The sequence below is a fragment of the Aedes albopictus genome, chromosome 1 (assembly GCF_035046485.1).
Source record: "Aedes albopictus strain Foshan chromosome 1, AalbF5, whole genome shotgun sequence".
Classification (NCBI taxonomy): Eukaryota; Metazoa; Arthropoda; class Insecta; order Diptera; family Culicidae; genus Aedes; species Aedes albopictus.
Genome location: NC_085136.1, coordinates 193,194,485 through 193,212,238, shown reverse-complemented (window position 1 = coordinate 193,212,238; position 17,754 = coordinate 193,194,485). Strand labels below are relative to the sequence as shown.

Here is a 17,754-nt window from a genome sequence, read left to right as displayed (position 1 = left end):
TGAATATTTACGTGTGTTTACTTTCAATTGGTGAAATATGCATTGCCTAGAGTGCGTAATAGGGTCAACATATTATTTCTAGTGCCATTAATTCATGAGTTATGGTCAAAATTGTCAATGCGGTTTGCAAATTAGGCCAAGGAATGATCCATATACCCTACCTTTAGAAGTTTTTACTCGAATTCCTTAAGGAGAAACTTTAGAGAATACAAATATGGCTGCCACAATGGCCGACTTAAACCCCTACTCACGTTTTCAAGAGCACCAATCTTAAAAATTCGTAAACAAATACGTTCGATTTGGAAAAGCTGCTTCTTTTTACAAGTGAGCAAAGCCAGGATTGAGGATCAAGGGCCGATTCTTCAACTTCAGCATAATAAACGTGCACAGCCCACACTCCGGAAGCACTGATGATGACAAGGACGCATTTTACGCGCAGATCGAACGCGAGGACGATCGCTGCCCAAGCCACGACGTCAAGATCATCATAGGAGATTTGAACGCTCAGGTAGGCCAGGAGGAGGAATTCAGACCGACGATTGGTAAGTTCAGCGCCCACCAGCATACGAACGAAAACGGCCTACGACTCATTGATTTCGCCGCCTCCAAAAATATGGCCATACGTTGCACCTTTTTCCAGCACAGCCTCCCTTATCGTTACACCTGGAGATCACCACGGCAGACAGAATCTCAAATCGACCACGTTCTGATTGACGGACGGCACTTCTCCGACATTATCGACGTCAGGACCTATCGTGGCGCCAACATCGACTTCGACCACTATCTGGTGATGATCAAACTGCGCCCAAAACTCTCCATCATCAACAATGTACGGTACCGGCGACCGCCACGGTACAACCTGGAGCGACTGAAGCAACCGGATGTCGCCTCAGCATACGCGCAGAACCTCGAGGTCGCGTTGCCAGACGAGGGCGAGCTCGATGAGGCCCCTCTAGAGGACTGCTGGAGTACAGTGAAAGCAGCCATCAACGACGCAGCCGAGAGCACCATCGGGTACGTGGAACAGAATCGACGGAACGCATGGTTCGACGAAGAGTGCAGAACGGTTTTGGAGGAGAAGAACGCAGCGAGGGCGGTAATGCTGCAGCAAGGGACTCGACAGAACGTGGAACGTTACAAACAGAAGCGGAAACAGCAGACCCGCCTCTTTCTGGAGAAAAAGCGCCGCCTGGAAGAAGCGGAGTGTGAAGAAATGGAACTGCTGTGCCGTTCCCAACACGGAGGTTCTATCAGAAGCTCAACGCATCCCGCAACGGCTTCGTGCCGCGAGCCGAAATATGCAGGGATAAAGACGGAGGCCTTTTGACGGACGGACGTGAGGAGATCGAAAGGTGGAAGCAGCACTTCGACCAGCATCTGAACGGCGTGGAGAACGTAGGCACGGGAGCCCACGGCAACGGAGGAAACGACGACGCCAGTGCAGCGGAGGACGGAAATGAACCAACTCCCACGCTGAGGGAAGTTAAGGATGCCATTCACCAGCTCAAAACCAACAAAGCAGCTGGTAAGGATGGTATCGCAGCTAAACTCATCAAGATGGGCCCAGAAAAGTTGGCCACCTGTCTGCATCGGCTGATGAAAAAAATTCCTCCGGGAATTCTTTGAGATATTTACAGAATTATTTCATGAAATTACATAAAATATGGCTTTGAAGGAATTTCTTGAAGAATTGTATGAGTAGTTTCTCAGTATTTAAGGAAAAAATCATGGTGAAGTTTCTAAAAAAATCTCCGAAAGGACTTCCAGAGCAAATCCTTGAGGAATTTCTGATTTAAATCTCGAAGAAGTTTCTCAAGAAAACCTTTAAAATATTCTTCGGAAATCCATTCAGGTATTGCAGAAAAAGGTACTGGAGCACGGTGTAAAGATCCCGATTATTATTGAACTTTTATGTACCTTGGATTTTATTTTTCGAAAATGATAAGTGTTTGGGCTATATATTCATAATCAGAAAACTAGAAAATATTGCATCGGCGAAATCCATTTTGTATGGGATGGATTTCGGTTAAAAACAGTATTTAAAACATTTTAATATGAAAAACAGCAAAAAAAAATAGATAAAACATAATTTTCCGATGGAATCTTTTGAAATATTCAAAATTTGAAATAAAGCTTATATGCTGACATTCTGTGAAGAAATATTCGAGGTACATGAAAGTTCGATAAAAATCGAAATTTTGACATCATGTGGAGGAATTCTTGAATAAATCTCTTAAAACATTTCTGAAGGGGTTCCTGGAGGATGATATGGAACAAACCCTGGAAGAACTCTTGGAGGTACTTTCTTAGAAGAATTTCTTGCAAAATGTCTGGGTGGTATCAGTATTGAAAATTCCCTGAAACAATTTCCCTAGAGGAAAGAAATGTCAAGAAATAAACCCTGAAATGATTTCTGAAGGATGTTCTGAAATAATCTCTGAAGGATGAAGAGAGTCCTTTAAAAAATCTAAAAGAATCCCTGAAGAAAGGTTTCTATAAATCCTTAGAGAAGATTACGATCCGACCATTGGAAGAATATCTGAAGATATTTAAGGAAGCTTCCTAGAGGAACTTCCAGAAGAATTTCTTGAGAATTATCTGGAACAAAACTTGAAGAAACGCCTGAGAGAGAATCCTTGGAGGAATTCCTGAGAAGAACCCTAAGGAAATATTAAGAGAAAATCTCGAACACGAAGTTATACCGAATAAAGGTTGTTATAAGGGACTAAGATCATCTCCATATCTCAAATTTTCATTCCAACAATAATTGCTATGTGCAGCATAGAAAACGAAACGATACGTGAGGATGCAGAATGTCTGTGTTCGGGGTTACGTACAAAAGGCTGAAACACGAAAGGCTGAAATAACAAAAGGCTGAATTACGAAAGGCTGAATCACAAAAGGCTGAAAATGTCAAAAGGCTGAAATAACATAAGGCTGAAATAATGAATCGACTAGTTTTCAAACGACGAGCCTAAAGGCAGTCATGCGAGCCTAAAGGCAACACTAACATCACAGACAAACAGACATAACACACAGTTGGCCGACCACTCAGCCCTGACACTTGCATTGGTTTTGCTTGAGTTTGACATTTGACGCACACTACCGCTCATTGGTTGATGGTTCATTGGACGAACATGCTTCCGTTACTACGTTCGAAATCGGAAAGCGTTAGGACTGTTTTTCCGCGCTAAAGTAAGCATTATTGATCGCCTACATAACTATGACAGTATTTCTCCAAAGAATAGCATATATTTAAAAGAAGGAAAAATCTCTAATCACATTGTTGGCAGCTGTAATGGCAACCAATCTCCATAACAGCATGACTCGAAAGAATAGCTCATGCTCAAAGAAGGAAAAATCTCCGATTGAAATACCATCAGTCATTTTTTGTGTTAGTTGGTATACATCATTAGCCTCTTAACTAAGCACATTCCATGACTAGGAGTCATATATGTAGCCGATCTGGTTAGCGAACGGGTAGTCATGCTGAGGGTGACGGGTTCGATTCTCCCTCGGGCCAGAAATTTTTTGTAATGTAAAATTCCTTGACCACCACGGCCACAAAGTATCTTCCTGCCTGTCACACTATATACAAATGCAATGTGGTCATTGGCAGAGAAGGCTCTCAATTAATAATTGTTAAAATGCATATAGAAGCTGAAAGCAGGCTTTGTCTCAGTTGGGACGTTACGCCAGAAAAACAAGAAGAAGTACTATAACTCATTTCCTGCATTTGTGCAATTTCAGCCTTTTGTGCATTTAGCCTTTTGAAATTCAGCCTTATGTTACTTTCAGCCTTTCGTGTTCAGCCTTTTGTGCATTCAGCCTTTTGAAATTCAGCCTTATGTTACCATCCCCTGTGTTCGATGTAGCCACAAATCTGTGGTGAAAAGGGGCATGCTAGAATAATTTTGATCTGGAAAATCTAGCACTCAACCCTAACATTTTCCCCCTTCTACCTGGCTCATACAGAAATGCCATTAGATTTGATGAATCGATTGTCTGATTATTTGGGGTACATCTCTCTGAAACAATTCTAGAATTTGACAGGGAACAAACCTGACACAACGCACAAGAAATTTTCCTGAACCGACACGTCAAGCTCACATCCCATACTGTACCGCATGATACGCATGCATGGGGTAATTGTTCATCGTTGAGCTATCCTTCTCCTTGTCCCGGTGTGTGCTTGTCGAACGTCGAAAGAAACGAAGGTAATGGAAATTTTATTCTAATAAGATTAGTGGAATAATGTTTTCTCCCATCACTAGACCGAAAACATTTCCCACGTGTGGTGTGGTCTGGTGCACACGCAAAACAACCTGCATCCCAGAGATGCACAGAATACAGACGAAATTCAATTTTGACCAAATGAATGAAAACGACACGCAGCGAATGACCGGTCTTTGGAAGCGGGAATGATTGAATGTGATTCGTGAAATTGGGAGTCTTGTTCGAAACGTCTCAAACACTAATTGGTATCATAGTGTTATTTGTATTATAATTATATTAAGTCAAACTTTATTATTAGGAGATTGAACAAAATGGGTATTAAAAGACTGCGTTGTTTGATGATTTGATTCGACATGCATGCAGGTACTTTACTTACCGATAGATGTTGAAAATAATATTTTTTGAAGGCATTCGCCAGAATGATACATTTTAGGTGAAGTATCATGCGATGCTATCTGTATCAACACAATAGAAGCAATGTCTTTTTGACGTTGAATTGTAAGTACCAACAACGATTCAGCTCCTGCAATATTCACCGGTTTTGTTTCGTGAGAGTAGTCGTCAAACTACCTACCGAAATATTGAATGATACACAAGGTATGAAGAAAAGTAATAGGGGAGACTGAGGTTCCGTCAGTCGAGGGAAAATAACCGCGTTTTACCTATTCTGTAAGAAAAAATCGTTTGGATAAGTCAATAAGGTGTCAGGGCATTCGGCTGGAGGTCATTAGGCCAAATGTTCATTGAGCCGAATGGTCACTAGGCCGAATGGTCATTGGGTCATATTTTTGCTGACTGGGACAAAAGGGGCTGTTCATAAACCACGTAGATCAAAATTTGGCAATCTCAGACCCCCCCTCCCCCCTCGTAGACTTTTACCCATACAAAAATTTTGAAATTTGTATGGAGCGTAGACTTTGGCCAGAAACCCCCCTCCCCCCCAAAAAGTCTACGTGGTTTGTAAATGGTCCCAAACCTGCTTCTCAGCTTAGTGTTCTATGAGCACTTCCATAGTTATTAACTGATAGCCTCCGCTGCCAATGATCATGTTGCATGTGTATATCGTGTGGCAGGCACGAAGATATGAGCTTCGGCCTAATGACTCTATATCGTGTCCATCTACCCTTGCTGGAGGAATCCCATTCCTTCTGCCACTTCCACATATAAGATATTCTGGCTATCCGCCTCGCGTCTCTTATGCCGCGTCGCTCGAAGCACTCTTCATCCTCTGCCATCATTAATGCTTGATGGCACAAATTTCCCAAATGGAGCCGACTTACTGATTCCACTTCCTTTATGGGCATCAGACCGAGCGGTATGTGCTGACCACGCTAATGAACATCAGCGTGTGGGTACTCTCGAGTCGCTTCACGTTTCGATTGATCACTAGCGCATTTGACCATGCAGCGGCGCTATACCGTAGTATGGAGATCGCTGCTGTCGTGAGCAGCTTACGCTTACTCGAGACTATGGCCGAGTTATTTGACATTATCTTTAACGATGCCATTATCGCCATGCTTGCCCTATTTTCAGGCATATTACAAGTGGCTTCAGCTTATCGTCGATCATGACCCCCGATTTCTTCAGTGAGCGCTTAGAGTTGATCGTGCACCCGCCTGTGGTGACCACTGCCCGTTGTTCAGATTTGCGGTTGTTTCCCACCACCACTTCGTTTTGTGGTGCGCGGTGGGAGTTTGAGCCTAAATACGCCATCATACGACCACGCAATAGTGGATTCCTGTTCGCTTCTTTTGGAGCGCTAGCACGATTGTTTTGGATACAGCCCTAGTAGCGTGCACCGTCGTTGGACCCTTCCTGAAGTCTCGGTTATCCGAGAGGCCAGATTAATTGGGTTTGTCGGTAGCTTCGTCAGAATGATCCGTTCCAACAGTTTCCCGGCGGTGTCCAGAAGGTAGATAGATCTGTATGCTGACGGGTCGCCAGATGGCTTTTCGGGTTTGGGCAGTAGAGCCAATCTTTGCTTTTTCCACTTCTCCGCGTATTCGCCTCAGGCACATATGCATAGCCATTCTGAACATGTCAGGGCTAGCCTCAATGGCCGCCTTGACTGCTACTGGCGGGATTCCGTCCGGGCCCGGAGCCTTGTTCAACTTGAGCGACATCGCTGTTGCGATGAGGTCGTCGTTCGTTACCGGGGCGACCTCGCTTCGGCTGTAGGAGATGGGGGCCCATGTTCCTGTACCATGGCGTGGGAACAACGTTTCCACGATCTTCTACAGCATCTCTGGGGAGTGTTCTGGGGGTGCTGACGCGCCCTTTGTTTAGGCCATGATTATTCTGTCGTGTTGGTTGTCTGGCAGAGATTTTCGAGAAGCACGCCCGCTTACGAGTCTAATTTCTTTGTTCAGTGGCCAATTTAGCCGCTCTGTAGGCATCACTTCGCTCCATTCCACCCTCATCGGTGTGAGTTCTTTGCATCCTCCTTCTAGTTCTTAGGCAGGATGCGCGGAGTTCTGCGATTTCTGGACACCTTCAGTATACCGATTTGCGTCCATTTCTGGGTAGGGCCTGCCATAGCATTGCGACGTCACATGCACGGATTAGGGTTGCGATTAGATCATCGCTGGATAGATCGTCGGCGTTACCCTCCATCCCTGATGGCGGTTGATGACCTTCGGCTGTGGCCATCTTCCTCCGCGTTCAACCCTGTTTCGAATCGCCAGGTGGTCAATATGCTTGTATCCATCGTCGACCTTCCAATCTAAGTTAGGGTTTAGACCCGGGCTCCAGTTGGTCATATCAATGATGGATAGCGTTTATTCTGTAGGTATTTTTTTTGTCACCTGTGTGCGCGACATCCACGTTCAGTCTAGCCATTGCTTCGAGTAGAGCCCAGCCTCTCGCGTTAGCCAAGCGGCTACCCCACTCAATCGCCCAAGCGTTGAAGTCTCCACCGATGACCACGGGACTCGATCCCATTAGTGCGCTTGATAGCGAATACTGCATAGACGAGAACTGGTCTATCGGCCAGAAATCAATGAGATGTAGGCTATTTTCCTTCATCGGCAGGAGGGCGCTGAACTTTCCAATCGGCAGTCTAAATTCATTTTCTTGGCCTGACATTTAGATTTACTATGATGATCTTGATGTCGTTGTCTAGGCAGCGGTCGTACTCACGTTCGAAATGCGCATGGAATGCGTCTTTGTGGTGTCCTGCATTTGCCCAAACGCCGTTTGGCCAAATGCCGTTTGGCCAAATGTCGTTTGGGGGGACGCCAGTTGGTTGAATGCCATCTGGCTAAATGAGTCGTTTGGCCGAATCATGATCAAAAGAAATCAGAGGAAGTTTTTGACATTCTAACTGTCAATATGATCGTCAGAAATATTTGCTTTTTTCAATCATAAGCTATTCTTTCTAGTTTTGCCAATCAAGGATTAGTTGGCGAAGAAACTGCCAATATTTTACCCAAAAAATCCTTCTTTAAATCATAGGCTGTTCTTTTGGGTCATACTGATAAGACGAACAGTGTCATGGTCAATTCAGTTCATTTTTCGGCCAAAGGACATTCGGTCAAATGAATTGGAACCCGTCCTGGTCGTTATTAGTGCTTCTGATTTGAAGGCAGTGCACGTTGATTATTGTAAAGTTGAAGAACCTCAAGTTGCATATTATTTCGTCGATTGGCCACCGATCGATCACACGCCTCTCATATCGCTGAAGCTGAAAACTTTTCCCATATCACGTGTATTGCCGCAGCACTGGGAGATGGCTTTATTACCTCTGAACGTTTGTACCGTACCATTGATCCTGCCCAACACATCTCTTTCAGCGATACGATACCAAAGGCCCTTCAGTAGATCGGCGAGTATGCGGGTGCTCTCGATGAAGTTGAGAGATGGGCAGTTCTGCGGGTTGAGTTTTCAATCGCCAGTCCTGCTTCGTTGCTGTGCATGTTGACGTTCGTCTCGGTTTTCATTATGTTGTGGTTTTTGTAGGTCTTGCCATTTTTGAGTAGCATTGTTTTAAAAAAATAAGCCTAATTTTACCAAACACCGAATGTAACATGTGTAAAAAAAGAGATTGGCACATGAGGCGCTGAATTTCGTTAAGGACGGATTTTTCACGTTTCTGAAATGCTCAATGTATTGAGTTGCTATGCGAACATCGAACTTCCCCTTCGATTTTCTCCGTTAGTGGGTTTTGTTACACACGGTGTTTGGTAAAGTTAGGCTTGAAATAAAACAAAAAGTTTAGCCATTTTCGAATGTTACAAAGTTAAAAATGTTACAAAGTCTACTTGCCTACAAAATTTCGTTAGATTTTGAAAAGGTGCTGTCAATCCCGAAGGCGAGTTAGTGTGAAATTCTTCAAAGGCGCTAGAAATAATAACTAAACTCAGTCTCCCCTATTTGCTGCAGACAAAAATGACCACACGGTGGTCAGTGACGACGACCAAGGCCCTGTTCGAAGATCTTTCATCTCCGAAAACGGTATAATGGTACTTTCCCAGCCTCTCCCCTGTTTGCACGAGAAACAGTCGCACCGACCGAGCTATATGAAAGTCCGTCGTCCCTACATGACTACAGCTGTTGGCCACTTCGTTTCTAGTCTGCTGACTGGTGGCTTGAGCGATGGGAGTCTCGTTTTTTTTCTGTCGACCTACACAACTGGGATGTGCTTGAGATCTAGTTCCCCACACCCTCACCGCCAGTCAGCGCAATGACGACGATTGGTACAGAGTGCTTATGCTAATAAGCTGGGCAGTGCGAGCGAACAGCCCTGTTCTGGTGGTCGCTTGGTGGTGAGGCAAGATTCGCCTGCACATTGATGTGTGTATGTGAGTATGTATGGTTCAGGAAATGGGACCCCGGGCTAGAGTACAGAGCTTGCCGTCTCTGAACGGAAGGAAAGAAAGGACTGTCAGACGAATCAACGGAAAGCCAGCTCAGACAGAGCTGGTGCGAGATAAATTTATAAATACAAAACGGGCTGCAATTTGAATGTGAAATGAAATTGAAATATATACACACGACGAAAGGATGCATGGCAGCGGATGAAGGAAATCGGCCGGCACGTGAGTGAAATGAATGGGTACCGTCGTCTAGGGACCGTGTGATGCAAGAACTAGCCTCTACGGCACGGCGGCGCGGCGATGAGATGACTTGGAAAGTTTCCGGTCGGTCAAAGGTTAATGGCTAGTGAAATAGTGTAATTGGGTCGTTTTGAAAAGCGGTATGTATGGTTATATCTTTGTGAATGTTTAGCATGCTTTCCCTGAGCATTGAGGCTCGAATAAAAATGTATGAAAAATTGAGCCACTTTAAAGTGGAACCTTCATAATTCGTCTAGAAATGTTTAATTCGATTCACCTGTGGTTTTTAGTTAAACATTCGAACTAGGATCAGGATTTTCAGCTGCGGATTTTGAAATAATTATTCAAAATAGTTTCTTATTCAATAAAACGGGCATTGGGCACTTGAATTCAAACTAGTTAAGTTGAATGTAATCAATATTTCCATATGTATTACTTGATTGCTGGACGAAAAAATAGGGAATTTATTTTTTTTGCAGCTCGTTCCAAATTTTAACACGTTTTAACTGTATAACAAAATGACGTTAGAGCAGATTCTTGCAGTACTCTATACAGTTTTGCTGTTTTGGATATTCTTAAAAAGTTATTAAAGGATTTGGTATCATAAACAAAACCAACATCTTTGCTACTGATCTCAGCATTGTGCATTTTTGAACAAAGTATTTTACAGCCCGATATCGTGTCACGTTTCATCTCTATAGTTTTTGTTGTCGGCTGATTACCTGCGGCGAAAGAGTCACGCTGAGGTGAGCAAATGCGAAAAGCAAATACAATTTATAAGCCCGTAAAAATTATCATAAATGTTTGCGCCCTACTTTTTGCGATGGATCTATATAGCAGCCTCCCACTCGCATGACCGACACCCGGGTAAGGTCAGTCCGGATGAGAGACCAGCTGAAAATGATAAATCACTTTGGACCAAATCGAGTCCCAAACTCACAGACACGAGAGCGCGTGATTGTCTGCGGCGATGGTGTGTAGTTATGCTGCCCAAAATCATGGACGATGCCATAAACTATTTCGGCAAGCACTACTACACCAGGAAGCCACCAATGGGTATGTATAACAACCAGTGGAAGAAATCCCTCCGACAAGGGATGAGGAATGCCGAGGGCGCCGAAAGAGGGTCACTCTCCCAGATATGCATGACATTTGTTTTATTGCCCCTCGTAATTTGTTTCATAAGTAAGATATATGAGAGGGTGATAAAAATCAACAAATTTCTGTTACTGGTAGCGGTTCACACGCGTTTCAATTTATTCAAAGGATTCTGCGTGGATTGTGGATTGTGGTAGGAAAGGAACAATAGGATTGAGATAAATGGATTTGGTTCATGTGTCAAAATGTTGACCTTGTACATAAGTTCAGCAATTCTGATACTAAATTTAGTGTGTGGACGTATTCCCTTCATTCATTCAGAGCAACTCTAACAGTCACCAAACCACGGGGATTTCGGAGCCTCTCAGGTGCGTTACATGGGGCCCCAGGAGTCTTAAGGGGAATTTTATAAGCATTCCAGGAAGTTTCAGAGTGTTTTCGGTGGGATTTAGAGGCGTTACGGAGGAGTTTTCGGGGGTTTCGGAGCCTCTCAGGTGCGTTGCATGGGGTCCAAGGGGGTTTAAGGGGGATTTTGGAGGCATTTCAGGAAATTTCGGTTCGGCGAGATTCAGAGGTGTTGCGGAAGCTTTACGGAGGAGTTTTGCGGAAGCGTTACTCAAGGACTTTGGACCGTCTCAGGAGCGTTACATGCAGTCCGAGAGGGTTTCAGGGGGATCTTGTATGCATTTCAGGAAGTTTCCGAGGATTTTAGACACCACATCACCATATCTTTTGAAACACCCTTTGATTTAAAGGTGTTCTCGAAACTCCCTGATACAACCCTGACCTAAAATGCCTCTAAACGCCCCTGAAACTTCCGCAATCCCATTGAAACGCCCTTGAAATCATTATATTCAATTTGAAATGCCTCTGAACCCCCTATGGGTGCCTTTAATAGGCTCCAGAGACCCCCTGAAACGTACTTGAAATCCCATGGAAGCGCCTTTTAAATTTTATCAAACGCCCCTAAAACCTCTAGGAACGCCCTCAACATTTTTCTGAAACACCCTGGAAATCTCTTACATGGCTCTGAAATTACTCCACAAGAAACAGAACTAGCTGAATAGCAGTTTCTTAAGCTTAAGTTTGCTAATGAGTAGTTTGTTCCACTCTTATACAGCGAAAATGTTTGTTTGGTCTGATGTGAAACGCGCCTCAAACTTCTTACAACGGCATTTAAAGGCGAGATCCCTTGAATTGCCCTTAAAGCCACTTGAAGCGTCACTGAAACCCCCTTAATTGTATTGAAATATCCCTGCATTTGTCGTAATTCCATTAAAACGCCAACAAATCTTCACAGAACGCCCTTAGAAGGCTACTCAAATCCACTAAAACAACCCCCTGAAACGCCCCTGGAGCCCCTTGGAACCCCCTTTTTGGGCTCTTTGAAAACTTTCTGGAAACCCTTTTAGCCCCACTTCAAATGCCCAGGAACAAGACCTGTTCTGGTGAACTAGATTCCCTCATTAAAGCCCAAGCATAATTTATGCACAAACTTTTTAACTTTATGCACATTTTTAATTTATGCAGTCCCGGCCATGTGTAATGTGTAATATTCTTCTACCATAGGCACCGGGCTCTGAGACTTCCTGAAACCCCTTAAGGTGATACGAGACGCCGTGTTATTTTTCCTATCTTGCCTCTCTTTCTAACAATTTGCCTCGCGATTTTGAAGATGGTAATCTCGAGTTCTATCGCACTGAAGATGCTGAAAACCAATCAGTATATGCACTGCAAGTGAGTATACACAATGATAGGTTTTTGTTGCAAAATATGAAGTATATTCTGAGATTACCATCTTAGTGGCAACAGAGCAATGGCGGATATTTCCTCGACCGTCCCGTTTGCCCTTAAAAATCTCTAAAATGTCCTTGAGATTCTCTGGAAAGCACCTGAGTTCACCTAGAAGTGCCCCTGAGACCCACTGGCGTCCCCCTGAAAACCACTGCGACCTCTTAAAACGGCCCTGATGCCCCAAGAAACGCCTCTGAGACTCCTGTCACTCACTTCAAACCCCGTAAAATACCCTAAAACACCTCTGAGACTCCCTGGAGCTCCACTGACAACCATTGAAGCACCCCCGAATTCCCCATGTACCTTCTGAGAACACCGGAAACGCTCTTGAGACCTCCGGGTACACCCTTCAAAGCCCGAAATACGCCCAGTAACCCCCTAGAACTCCCCTGAAGCGTATTTGAGACCCCCTGCAACTCCAATGAAACCCCCTATGACCCACCACTAAAGCCACTTGAAGCGTCACTGAAACCCCCTTAATTGTATTGAAATATCCCTGCATTTGTCGTAATTCCATTAAAACGCCAACAAATCTTCACAGAACGCCCTTAGAAGGCTACTCAAATCCACTAAAACAACCCCCTGAAACGCCCCTGGAGCCCCTTGGAACCCCCTTTTTGGGCTCTTTGAAAACTTTCTGGAAACCCTTTTAGCCCCACTTCAAATGCCCAGGAACAAGACCTGTTCTGGTGAACTAGATTCCCTCATTAAAGCCCAAGCATAATTTATGCACAAACTTTTTAACTTTATGCACATTTTTAATTTATGCAGTCCCGGCCATGTGTAATGTGTAATATTCTTCTACCATAGGCACCGGGCTCTGAGACTTCCTGAAACCCCTTAAGGTGATACGAGACGCCGTGTTATTTTTCCTATCTTGCCTCTCTTTCTAACAATTTGCCTCGCGATTTTGAAGATGGTAATCTCGAGTTCTATCGCACTGAAGATGCTGAAAACCAATCAGTATATGCACTGCAAGTGAGTATACACAATGATAGGTTTTTGTTGCAAAATATGAAGTATATTCTGAGATTACCATCTTAGTGGCAACAGAGCAATGGCGGATATTTCCTCGACCGTCCCGTTTGCCCTTAAAAATCTCTAAAATGTCCTTGAGATTCTCTGGAAAGCACCTGAGTTCACCTAGAAGTGCCCCTGAGACCCACTGGCGTCCCCCTGAAAACCACTGCGACCTCTTAAAACGGCCCTGATGCCCCAAGAAACGCCTCTGAGACTCCTGTCACTCACTTCAAACCCCGTAAAATACCCTAAAACACCTCTGAGACTCCCTGGAGCTCCACTGACAACCATTGAAGCACCCCCGAATTCCCCATGTACCTTCTGAGAACACCGGAAACGCTCTTGAGACCTCCGGGTACACCCTTCAAAGCCCGAAATACGCCCAGTAACCCCCTAGAACTCCCCTGAAGCGTATTTGAGACCCCCTGCAACTCCAATGAAACCCCCTATGACCCACCAAAACGCCCCTGAGACCCTCTGAAACTCATCTGGGATCCCGTAGGATTATCTAAAACGCCCCTGGAGCCCCCTGGAACGCCCTTGAGACCTCTGAAGCGCCCTGCGACCCCCTGGAACCTCTGAAACGCCCCCAAAGCGCCACTAAGAATCCCTGGAGCTCCCTGAGACCCCTTGAGTTATCCCTGAAACCCTTTTCAACGTCCCTTAGACCTTCCGGTTCCCCCTGAATAACGCTGGGACCCCCTTGAAACTGACCTGAGAGCTCGTGGCATTCCACTCCCTGAAATCCAAGTACCCCTGAAACCCCTTCAAACGCCCCTGCGATCTTCTAAAAAGCTCATGGAACCCAATGAGACCCCTTGAACCGCTCCTGAGTCTTTCAAGACCCCCCCCTCCCCCTGACAGTATCTGAACCATTGGGATACTCCCATGTCCTCGTATAGTGCATGTCATGTTACCAGAAAGTGATATTGTTCAACACGTTTCTGTCATCGAAGATGTGGTACATGGCAGCGCACTTGCCGCCACTGGCGGTGCATGTGGCAAAGCTGACATCTACCATGCGAAGGTACCTATTTCGAGGAGCACCAGCGACGATACCGATGCTGCAATTAGCCCGAAGAAAGCAGGACGGCGGGATGAACTTGCATCTCCCGAGCATGAAATGCAACTCGCTGATCATCAACAGGCACTAAACTGAGATCGATTCCCTTCCCTTTTATCAATCCTGTATAAACCAAGTCAATCCCATTCCTGCAAATGTTATCTCAAACCTTCCCTGCCTCAAACTTATCATAAGCCACCTCCCAAACCTGCCCTTCCAAATCCGTGTACACCCCTCCGCTGATCTCATCCATCGTCTCTTCGTAAATCAAACGGATAGACCCAAAGTTGAAAGCGATCATCCTAACTGTAACTGGTCTCGTGTATGGTTGAATATTTCGACGCGTGAGCTGCTATCTCCACAAAAATCTGCCCTTTACATGTGGGTTAACCAGAAAGTGCCATCGGCTTTTGTTCCGAATGCGACGAACGGATGGAGAACACTGTTTGCACTGCGCTGCTCCTAGCGAGACTATGGAACACAAATTTTTCAACTGTAGCAGAGTGCAAGGTGCGTGGAGGCTGTTACAACGACGGCTATTGGAGATGACTGGTCGACGACGTCCTTTTGTTTGCACCGAACTGCTGCGACCTTCTCTTGAATGGACTTCGGCAGCAGATAAAATAATGATATTAAAAACACTTGTGAATTATTTTACATTCATTGAAAGCTCTAATGGTAGAATAGACGAAGACGCTTTAAAATTTCATCTAGATGTCGAAGTTTAACTAATTATGTATATAATTTTAAATAAGCAATCGACCAAATAAAACTTTTATAAAAAAAAAAAAAAAAAAAATTTTACCACTATGGATAGGTATTAAATTATTCCGTTTGTTACAGAAGTCATGTTCAACCTAATCAAGAAAGGATTCTGATTTAATCCGCTTTTACGAGCTTAGAGGAGTAGATCAAAATCGGATCTCTTAACGAAAAAGTTACAGAATGAAACCAATATTGATCACGCAGTCCATACTGTTTCTAGTCAGTTAATACTGAATGAAAAATTAAGAATACTTACCCATTTTTCCTTGTTTCAAGATCATTATCGGCCACTGCGAAACCGAGTGCCAACTTCATCGGGATGCTCTTCTGCAGCCGCTATGCGTCTCCGAGGTTGTCGATGTCGATGCAGTTCACACAGATTCTGTCAAGGATTCTGTACTGTATGACCGCTGAGCTGACAGGACGAAGGCCATTCGTAACAGCGGATAACTTCAATGTCTGGGCCATGAAATAGGAAAGCTGTCACATGAACCAGCAGGGTCAGATTACGCTTGAGGTACTGGCCATGCTAGATATCGATCTGGCAAAGCAACTTGTTTCATGCTGTTGCATGAATAACAGTCTTGCAAGTGCCAGTTATATTGGACAGATTTACATCATGATACAGTGATACATAACAACCTACTTTTTTACAATTCTTTACTCCAATTGACGCTTATTGCATCTAGGCAATAACGGGCACTGTTGACGTTTCAAATGTATTATTAACTCCTAAACTACCAAGGGTCCAAAAAAAGTCGGAAGTCCAACTTTGACAAGGCATTTCTCGGCAGTTTTTCAACCGATTTCAAAACTTTTTTTTGCGATGGAACCGGACAGGTTTTAAGATTATCGTCCATTTAAAAAAATATAAAATAGACCCGTCTACCCAAAGTTATTAAGCAAAAGGCACTTCCTAGTTTTTTTGAGAGCACATTTTTTGCGCACATTGATCAATAAAACAAAATTTAAAGCGACGACATATTGTTTTTTCGACTCTAAATCATACGTACAGCTGGAGTGAACATGTTTATACAAAATTAGTGATTTTTCAGTACACTGATATTTTACCTTACCCAAAAAATTGCTAAAATACCCTATTTTTCACATAAAACAAGCAATAAATCAAAATTCAAAGCGATGACATATAGTTTTTTTGGTCTTAAATTGTTCGTAGGATTGTACTCGACATTAATGATGAACAATGAAAATGTTCTAATTACACCCTTATTTGGTTTACCAGGAAAACTGCGAAATCTCCATACTTTTTACACAAAGTTGTCAACAAAACCAAATTTAAAACGATAATATGTGGTTTTTTAGCCTTGAAATGTTCGTAGCAGTTTGTGGGACATACTCGAAGAATAATAGTGATGTTTTCATTACACTCTAATTTTGATTGACTCGAAAATCAACGAAAGTACCACATTTTTTACGCCAAGTGGTTAACAAAAATAATGGCTTACAATGCAAATTAGTTTTCTGCCTGTAAATTATTCGTGAAAGCGTACTGGATGTTCTTGATGAGTAATAGTGACGTTTCCATGACAGACTTAATTTATTTCACTCGAAAATCTACAAAAATACTATATTTTTTTACAAAACAGTCAATAAAACAAAATTTAAAGCCATAACATGTAGTTTTATGGCCTTAAATTTTCCGTTACAATGTACTGGACCTGTTTTTGATAAAATGTTGATGTTTACATTACACTTATATTTTGTTTTATAAAAAAATGTACGAAAATACTAAAAAAGCGAATTAGCCAAAATTTAAAGCAATGATATGTAGTTTTCCAACTTTGAATTTATCGTAGTAGTTTTGTGGATATATTTGAACAACCCTAGCGATGTTTTTATTACACTCATATTTTATTTCACTCGGAATACTAGGAAAATACCACATTTTTCACACAAAGTAGTCAACAAATAAAAATATAAGGCAATGCATTCTGGTTTTTTGCCTTGAATTTTTTCGTGAAATGATGAAAATTGAATAATAATACCGCCTTAATGACACTCTTAATTTATTTTACCAAACAAGTTTAAAAATTCCATAATTTTCTTACAAAATAGTCAATATAACAAAATTCAAAGCAATGACATGTAGTTGTTAGTCTTAAAATTTTCCGTCAGAATGTACTAGACATGTGTTTGAGAAAATTTAGATGTTTACATCACATCCACATTTTGTTTTACTAAAAAATCATAAATGTGCCATATTTTTCACACAAAATAGTCAATAACACAAAATTCAAAACAAACACATGCAGATTTCTATTGCTGATATTTTGTACCAGTTTCACGTTATCTTCTACCTGAAAAAAATACAAGGCAAACCGAAAATCCACCAGGGATTTTTTATTTGTTTTTATTTGAGTCCATTTGCGTCTCCTGAACCTGCAGTAGCAATCACCAAAAAATAAACGGAAATCCCGTGAAAATGAAAAAAAAAATACGAACTTAACTGGTTTCCAAAGTTAAGGTTAGGTTTTGTGTCTTTATTAGAGAGATTTTCAGCCTTCTTTCATTCCTGTTCCTTGGGATTCCTTTTCATATTCATCTCGGAGATTCTTTCGTATTCCTATCGACGTTTTTATTTTAGATTCAAACAGTTCTTTCCGCAAAAAATCCTGGAGAATATTGCAGGATTTCTGAATTCCAAATATTGTCTCCTGAAGGTTTTTATGGGAATCCTATGGATTTTCTTCCTGAGATTTTTCC

At 42.9% G+C, this 17,754-nt stretch overlaps 1 protein-coding gene across 1 annotated transcript in view; it reads right to left on the bottom strand.

The window, feature by feature from the left end:
• Positions 1-5,725, bottom strand: part of LOC109397304 (nucleolar and coiled-body phosphoprotein 1-like) — a 108,339-nt gene extending 102,614 nt beyond the window's left edge. Inside the window, exon 1 of the mRNA XM_062857655.1 lies at positions 5,698-5,725. Within this exon, the coding sequence (XP_062713639.1) occupies positions 5,698-5,725 (28 nt within the window). The remainder of the gene's footprint in view (positions 1-5,697) is intronic.
• Between the last annotated feature and the right edge of the window lie 12,029 nt (positions 5,726-17,754).